We start from the raw sequence: 8,636 nt of genomic DNA on the forward strand, positions 1-8,636 counted from the left end.
CAAACATTTTGACATTTAATGATTGGCTTATTGGCAGGACAAGGGATTGAGTCCAGGGCACTGTACCACTGAGCTATATCCTGAAGCCTTGAGATAGTGTCTTGCTAAGTTGCCCAGGCTGGCCCAAGACTTGTGATCCTCCTGCTCCACCTGCCATGTAGCTGGGATTACATATATGCAGCAAGCCCAAGAAATTTAGATTTCACCATTAAAACCAAATTTATTCCTTAGTATGAGTCCCAGAAAAATATGCTATTTAAAGTCCTTAAAACTTTGGTTTCTCAGAAGTAGCTTTAGCTAAGTCAGGAACTTAGGCCAATAATTAAATGATCCTGGAAGTGGAGCCATCTAGACAGCCTTCTGAGGTAGGAACTATTTGCTGAAATTTCAGTAGGTTATTTTTATGTAAATGCAAGCCATCAGACTACATTTTTTGATTCAGCATTTCTAAAATATCTTGCTGACTTCCTCATATTCATTGGTAGCATGACAAACCAATTTTGAACTGAATTCCTAACCTTTACTATATACAATAAACATTAAGCTCCAGTGTAAGTTCACATTCAGTCTGTTGGTAGAGGTATTAAGTATTACACTGGAATGTATATTACAAAAAAAAATGTATTACAAAAGATATACTGGTCTTTGATGTTTTAAATTTTAAATCATCTCTTTTACACTGGCAGAAAGGATTTGATGTATTCAATGCACTAGATCTGATGGAAAATAAGACCTTCTTGGAGAAACTCAAGTTTGGTATAGGAGATGGCAATTTGCAGTATTACCTATACAATTGGAGATGTCCAGGAACAGATTCTGAAAAGGTGAGTGGAGCTGACAAAGCCTTTGTAAACACAGTCAATCTGCCCAGAAAGTTTTGTACTTGCTTCCCTTAAGGCTTTATAAAGAGCTTTTGAAACATTCCTCTGCTGAATTACATTATGTTTAATCTTCCTTGCCTTGAAGTCTTGCTATCATTCTGTTTTTTTCCCCTGTTTAGGTTGGACTTGTACTCCAGTAGATGGATCTGTTGATTTCTAGAGCTCTACAGTCTCATTTGTTAATACTCTTATTTAACAACTCCCGGAACTGTCATTCCAAAGAAGAGTAAAAAGCACAAGTGAAATCAAAGTAGTTGGTAACAATCAGAAAATATGAAAAACACCCATATGACCAGTAGTACACATTTCTAGCTAGAATGTTAAAATCTAACCTGTTTTTGCTATTTACCCACTAGTCAGAAGAATGAAAGGGTACAAAGAGCACATTCCTCTAGTTTTCAAACTTTCAGCTCTTTTGGCAAAGAAAGGGTATTTTTCCCCTCTCTAGAAATGGGACTGTTTTTCTTTGGACTAAACAGAAGTCACAGCATTGTGTAACAAAATCTTTGCTGCTTTGTGAAGATAAACTGCTGCATTTGTATTTATTAAATGGTGGTATATTTGTCTGTGTAACAGAACGAAGGACCCACCTGCAGAATTCTGACATACATCGCTATATGCGGTGTCACAGGGGACATGTGTGAAATGACAAGCAGAGGATATCTAAGATGGAGCAGTATAAAAGTGGACAGGGCATTTATTCCTTTCTAAGCAAAGTTGCCAAACCAATAAATATACAGATTTGTACTTTGATCTTCAGCAAGTCATGAATCATTTCAAAAGCAGTTTTGGGCAAATACTTGCATATGTGCTCTCAAAAGGGCCTAAGGCCCAGGACCAGCCAGACTTTCCCTCTGCTGCACCACCTTGTCTCGTCAGCAACACCAGGAGAGGGCAAGAAGCAAGCAAAATACCTAAGATTCAACTAATGCCTAGGAAATTTATTGGTGCTCTCAGCACCTTGATAATTTGAATGTTTATTACTTAGGCAGAATTGCACATATTCCTTTATGCTTTTATCATGAAAATGTCTTATTTGTAAATAAGTGTTCACAATTTTATTACTGACGGTGTTTTTACCTACAATTTGAAAGTTTCTCAATGTACATATATGTATAGATACTACCAGTAACACAAGAGAAAAATAATATAAACAAGGCTGTAAGACTGGCCTTAAATACCACAAAATAGATACTGACCAGTGCCTGTTTAGTTCAGAGCAAGTTACTTGTTATACAACATGATGGCATTCCCTTCGTGTGTGGTAAGTAGCCCACTGAAACCAGTCCTATCAGGGTGGAGCCACCAAAGTATTTCCACAAGCTAATTCTGGCCCATTGCCTGTCTTTATACACCCTACAAGCTAAGAATTGTGTGTGTGTGTGTGTGTGTGTGTGTGTGTTTGTGTTTGGTTTTTTTGAGTGGGAGAAATCACGAGATAGTTTTTTGAGACATGTGAAAATTACGCAGAATTCAAATGTCAGCATCCATGAGTAAGTTTTACTGAAACACAGCCACACTTTGCATATGTACTACCTATGGCTTCATCCTACAAAGGCAGACTTGATACTATGCCAGCCTTCCTGTGTCTCCAAAACAAAAGTTTGTGCTAAGTTGAAAGCCACAGCTGTGGTGCCCAGGACTACCACTAGAGGGGATACTTGGGTCCCACAGTCAAGACTAGCAGGGTTCTCAACAGCAGTGCGAGACTTTCAGATGAAGCCAGGGTGCACTGCCATTCTTTCCTAACAGGAAAAGGATCAGAAAACGAAACTACTCTGAGACACCAGCATTAAGTAAAAAAGATTTTTACTTAATCCTGAGTCACAACTCTAGTTAGGACCTACAGTAACACTTATTATGGGACAAAGTCTTGTATACAGGTTTTCAAGTAATTACAAAACTGCCAGTCAGAAACTGTCAGGAGCTTACCTCATGAGAAAACTATTAAATACACTGATCCTCTAAAGACTCATTTACATATTCTGTTACAGAATTCACATTATCTAACTGGATCATTTAAAAATTCTGTAATTAGTAAGTACATTGGCCTATTCCTAGTTTATGCAATTACCAATTAACCTTTTAAAGTAAAACTATTAATAAAGTACGTATCAGCTTAAAAAAACTATCTTGTTCTATACTCTGTCTTAACAAAACCCCTCTTTTTTGTGGCTGGCTCAGCCTGCCGAGGGCAGGGCTGGCAGGGCAGGTGGTGCCTGGGATCAAACAGTGGTCCCTGTGGTTACCTAAGCTTGCCTAAGCAGGTGCTTTAGACTGCTGAGCTGTCTTGCTGGCTCAAAAACACTATTTTTTTGGAGACAGGGTCTTGCTGTGTAGCTCAGGCTGGCCTTGAATGCCTAGCAAATGAGTGCCAAGATGACAAGTATGCACTGCCATACTTGACAAAGTCTTCTATTCTGTAAGGTATCCTTTTGTAAAATTTGTGCCAAGATGGTACTAAGTAAAAATCAGATGAACAGTGTGGCATAATCTTAGTCAACCATTTTTTTTTTTTTTTTAAATATTTTGGTGATTACCTTCTCTCTAAATCAGAGAAGGGACTCTTTTCTGGGAAACACACAGTATTGTACACATCACACAGAACATATGCTATGCTGGTTCCTAACTTTAAGGACCTATCATCACCTAAATCCATGTCAAAAAAAATCCATGATCAGTTGTTTTATTCTATCTGCCACAATTCATCTACCATCATATTGTCTATGGTTTATTTGATGCAAGGAATCAAATTCAGAAGTCCATGATAGCATGTGCTGTACCACTGAGTTGCACCCCCAGCCTCCATTGTATTTTTTATACATTAAATTTCCAAGTAGTAACTATATGTATAGAGCAAGTTCAAATTAAAATATTTTTTCTAGCTTTTTTCTGTCCCCATCAAACCTTTCTCACAAGCCCACAACTATACCTACCCACAGTGAAAGCGAAGTTAACATAAAGTTAAAAAATTACTGCTTTGGGTTGGCCAGATAGCTCAGCAGACTAAAGTGCCTGCTTAGGTAGATACAGGGACTGAGGTTCAATTCCTAGCAACTGAGATTGGGCGTGGTGGCCCACACCTGTAATCTCAGTGCTTGGGAGGCTGAAAACAGGAGGATCACTACAAGTCTGATCTGTGTAGTGAGACCCTGTACTAAAATACACTTAAGAAAAAAAATACTGCTTCTGAGAACAATGTATTACTTGCATTTATTTTTCCTTTAAAATGATACTGCTGCTCCAGTTGTTTCACTGACCCAGCTTCTAGGACCACGTGGCCCATTTTCCAAATTTGGCAGAAAACTGTTAAGTATTGTAGGACACAGATGTTCTTGCTAACAAGCAGTGTACCAGCCTTTAAAACAATAAATTTACAAGAGCATGGATATTAGTTTCAATAAACTTTTCTTTTGATACTCATTTTAATTTTTTTTTTTTTCCTGAACTTAAGTGTATTTAAGCTTCAGCATATCTGTGCCACAGTTGGGAAGACTTGTATTACACATCTTAAAGGGACATGGCTATACCAGGTCCCAACAATACATGCAAATTTTATGTAGCTTACTTTGTTTTAAGGCTTCTATAAAAATGTCAGATTTCTCCAAGATTACTTCAAAATAGTTTTTTTACTTTTAGGTGGTTTCCTTATCTTGTTAGGGTTGGGAATTAGTTTCTTTATTTTAAGTGGTTGTAATGCTATAGCAGAACCCAGCTTCCCTTCAGCAAATTTTCTCTTATGCTTTGAGAGGTCTTCAAATGAAGTATCCAAAATCTCTTTGTCTTGGTCTTCCAACAACTCCATCTCTATGCTTTCGCCAGAATCTTCAATTCTGTCTTGAAGCCATGGTACATTTAAGCTTGGCACTCGGGGAATGATAGCTCTTACTTCATCTGCAAAGTCGGAGGTGCCCTTTCTAAACCCCAAGGCTAGCACACATTTTAAGCCAATGACAGGGGCAATTCTCTCGCTGAGCCGGGGAACTTGACAGGCAGGAACAGATCTGCTTACACTTAACTGGATCAAGTGTGAGGTGATGATGGCAGGCTTGACTGACTTGCACACGAGCACCAAGAGCAGCTCACTCCTCTCCAGGGCCCGGGTGACCTCATTAACGCCAAGGGCGAGCTGCTTCCTGACATGCACAGATGTCCACCCTGAAGCCTGCTGGTCAGCATCGGGCTTTTCCTCCTTCAGGTCCTCAATCAAACCAATGTCTAGGCCACATTTTTCTCTACCTTGCTCTTTTATAAGAAGTGGCTTTTTCCTTTTCTTTTTATCCTCTATTTTCTGAAGTCCAACAGATCTGAACCTGTCCTCAAGCGTCTGTAATATGAACATCATGTCCTCTCTCTCTAGGGTGCTCCAGCAGAGGACGAATGGGTTGTTCAGTGAAGTCTTCACAGTCAGAGGCCTGGTCTTACGAACAGAACCCCTTCCTGGTGCTTGAGGGGCAGCAGCCATTTTGAAAACCCTTCAGAGAATCAAAATGACAGTGGAAAATTTATGTTAGCCAGAAATTAAATGCAGTCTCTCAGATTTGTTATAAGTCATAATAAACCTAATTATAGAGACCCAGTCAGGTAACCAAATGTTTGACCTTTTAAAATTAAGTAATTTGGGCCAGCAAGATAGCTCACCGGACTAAGCAGGCAAGTGTAAGGCGTGGGGTTTGATCCTCAGCATGGCATGCCATGCCTGCCCCACCCCCGGGCAGGCTGACCTGGCCACTGAGTCTGTGTTTGGTGGTGCTCTGCCTGTAATCCCAGTGCTGGGGAGGCTGAAAACAGGAGGATCATTACAAGTCTGAGCTGTATAGTGAAACCCTGTATCAAATGCATTTAAAAAAGAAGTAAAATTAAGTAATTTGGGGCTCACATAGCAGTGCAAAGCCCAGGGATCGATATATCCAGCACTGTAAAAAGGAAAACAAGAAATAATTATGTAATTTATATTTTTTCATATATGGGAAATATGGAAAATTTTACATTACTACAACCAATCTCAACGAAATCCTATTTACCTATTCATTTACTTAATTTCCACTTCAGGGCTGTTGGTGTAACTTGGTAACAGAGAGCTTACCTGGCATGCATACAAGCCTACGTTTGGTCCCTAGCACTGCAGGGAAAATAGTTCTGTTTTAGTTACAGATTGCTCTCTAGCTGTGCTTCCATTATTCATTCAGCAAATACTTTCTGACCACCTCTAGCAGCAGATGGTATTCTGGTTATTGGGGCTTGTGGGGAGCAAGACTGGGTAGCTAGATATAACATTGCATTTTTCTTTCATTTTTTATATTTGGTATAGGGTCTCACTACCCACCTCAGAGTGGTGGTGACCCTCCCGTTTTCAGCCTCCCCAGTGCTGGGATTACAGTCGTGCGCCACCACACCAAAACTCATTTGCTGGCTCAGTGCACCCTGGGGGTGGGGCCGGTGTGGCATCGAACCCTGGTCCCTGCGCTTGCCAGAGCAGGTGTTTAGTCCGCTGAGATCTCGCTGGCCCAGAGAGCACTTTAAGGACCCCAGAGACCTCTACAGTAATTAACAGCTGTGATTATAAAAACGGGCTGAGAATATGTATGTACCCCAGCAGCATAATGCCTGCCTGAGAGGCTCAAGGTCATGAATTCCATTCTGGTACCAAATATAAAATAGCAATCTATACATGATTAAAATTTCAGGGTCTCACTACTAGATCGGACTCGTAGTGATCCGCCTGTTTACAGCCTCCCAAGAGCTGGGATTACAGGCGTGCACCACCACGCCCAGTCTTACACATGATTAAAATTAATGCCTTAACTCACTCTCCTTTTGGAAGTTTCCCTCCCTAGTTGGCCCTAAGTTTCTTGTATGTCCTTCCTAAAATACCTGATACACATGCAAGTATGTGTGGCCCACTTCTCTGCCTCAATAACCTTCCCACCCATAGCCTCATGAACTCTTCTGCAAATAATGGATTATCCAAGATGCATTGTCCACAAATATTAAAAACGCAAAAAGACCTCGTCCATAGAAGACCACAACAATGCGGTGCAAATTAAAAGTTGAGCTACTGCAGGATGCTTAGGAAACTAACAACCTACATTTGAAGAGTTCTTACCAAAGGTAATAGGAAACGAAAAAGGGTTCCCCAGGAAACAGCATTGCAGAAAATGAAGTGTAATGTGGCTAGGAGAGGACTGGGGAGACGATGGGAACTAAAGCACAGGAGAGGCCAGAGTGTAAAGCAGATTTAGATGAAAATCTTGCAGATTCCGGGCAAAGAAAATGTCCTCTGCAAGATCGAACACATAAGAGGGGCTGGCGGCAAGTACTAAAGGCGCCGATCGACCGCGCGAGGGCCCGAGAGGCCCGCTGGCGGGGGCGCCTGGGAGGGCCGGCTAGGCCCCGACTCAGGGCTGTCCCACCCACTGCCTACGGCCCACGGCCACGCTTGAGGATTCCGGGAACCGCGGACACTCGAGCGCGCCCGTAGGAGTCTCCTCCCCGCCTCCCACACGACGCCCGACCGGTGCGCTGCTTGAACTCACTACAGCGTTTCCTGCTCCCCGCCGGCTTCCGGACCCGCGCCTAGTGTGCCGCGCTTGCGCAGAGCCTCCACTTCGCGGCTCCGCCTTCCAAATGCGCTGAACGGGGCGGAGTCACTCGGATTACTTCGCGTTTCCTTGTTCTACTTTAGGTCTTTACCTAAGGGGGCAGTCGGCCCTCAGCGTTGCACCGAGCAGGCAAGGACCCATCTTTAAGGACCTTAGGTGAAGGACTGGAGCTCAAAGTTTCGGGCAGCATTCAAGCTTTAATGCGCAGGCGCAAGACCTGTCTCGCGAGAACCTACGGTTACCACGGGAACAGCTTGCGGTCTCGCAGTTCTCGCGGTTTGGTCTCGCGTCTCCTGCGGGGTCTTCTCTTTCTAGGTTTGTGCTACACAGCGTCTTAGCGTTGTAACCTTGTTTCGATCCAGAGACGCGGAGTCCAAGCGCATCGTGAAAAATCAAATAAAATGAGAGGGATTAGTTAGGAAGTTGGGTAGAGCACGTACTTCCGGAATTATGTAGGAATCCTGAGCCCTCGGAAAGACGAGGGAATCGGGGTGCTTCCAGAGAGCGACCGCAGCTGGAGTACTCCGTCAGCCTGCCGCCGGCGTCCTGCTCCGGGAGCCTCGCGCAGGCGTCTTCGATTGGCAAAACAGTCGAATAACATTTGAACAGCCAGGAATCTCATCTGTTGATACCCTTCCCTGAACTCCGAAGGCTGCTTCTCCCGCCCCGCCCCGCCCTGCTCTTCCTTTCACTTCCCCAATCCAATTTGGGCGTCTTCTTTTTTCCACTTCGTGTTCTCTCCTTTTTTCAATCTTTGCACTAATCATTTTCTTTCCCATTTTGGAGTCTAGTTTCTGTATTTAATTTTATTGGAGGGAGGGGTGCCGGGGATCTTAACTCAGGACCTCATGCTTGCCAGGCAGACGCTGCTCCACTGAGCTTAAATCCCTGCCGTTTAGTTTCTGTATTTTCAGTTTTCATCACCTACCGTGTACCTAAGGTCAGTGATTGTTGCAGGTTACACAGGGCGAAATAGAATGTGATTTTTATCACACGAAAAAGAACACAGTTTATCAACAGGCATTTGTTTTATAAAATGAATCATTAGTTCAAGGAGATGCCATTCAAAAGACAAAGAGAGACGCGTTGATCTAATTATAATACTAGAGTACTGCGAAAGGAACTTGTGCAAGTTTTCTCCCTAAAGCCCCAA

At 42.6% G+C, this 8,636-nt stretch overlaps 2 protein-coding genes across 4 annotated transcripts in view; one reads left to right on the forward strand and one right to left on the reverse strand.

Annotated features, from left to right (window-relative positions):
- Window positions 1–2,276, forward strand: part of Nmt2 (N-myristoyltransferase 2) — a 47,731-nt gene extending 45,455 nt beyond the window's left edge. For both annotated transcript variants that reach the window (XM_023701845.1, XM_004641739.3), the window contains 2 exons: window positions 687–824; window positions 1,001–2,276. In XM_023701845.1, the coding sequence (XP_023557613.1) occupies window positions 687–824; window positions 1,001–1,021 (159 nt within the window). In that variant the 3' untranslated portion in view covers window positions 1,022–2,276. The remainder of the gene's footprint in view (window positions 1–686; window positions 825–1,000) is intronic.
- A 1,772-nt stretch (window positions 2,277–4,048) lies between these two features.
- Window positions 4,049–8,079, reverse strand: Rpp38 (ribonuclease P/MRP subunit p38). 2 transcript variants are annotated; one of them, XM_023701839.1, is made up of 2 exons: window positions 7,575–8,079; window positions 4,049–5,356 (listed from the first exon to the last, which is right to left on the reverse strand). In XM_023701839.1, the coding sequence occupies exons 1-2, from the start codon at window positions 7,622–7,624 to the stop codon at window positions 4,492–4,494; spliced, it is 915 nt and encodes a 304-aa protein (XP_023557607.1). In that variant the 5' UTR covers window positions 7,625–8,079; the 3' UTR covers window positions 4,049–4,491. The 2 variants fall into 2 exon arrangements, with proteins under 2 accessions (XP_023557607.1, XP_004641830.1); XM_004641773.2 differs by having other exon boundaries at window positions 7,418–7,668.
- Between the last annotated feature and the right edge of the window lie 557 nt (window positions 8,080–8,636).

The sequence above is a fragment of the Octodon degus genome, unplaced genomic scaffold (assembly GCF_000260255.1).
Source record: "Octodon degus isolate 3935 unplaced genomic scaffold, OctDeg1.0 scaffold00141, whole genome shotgun sequence".
In the NCBI taxonomy this organism is placed as follows: Eukaryota; Metazoa; Chordata; class Mammalia; order Rodentia; family Octodontidae; genus Octodon; species Octodon degus.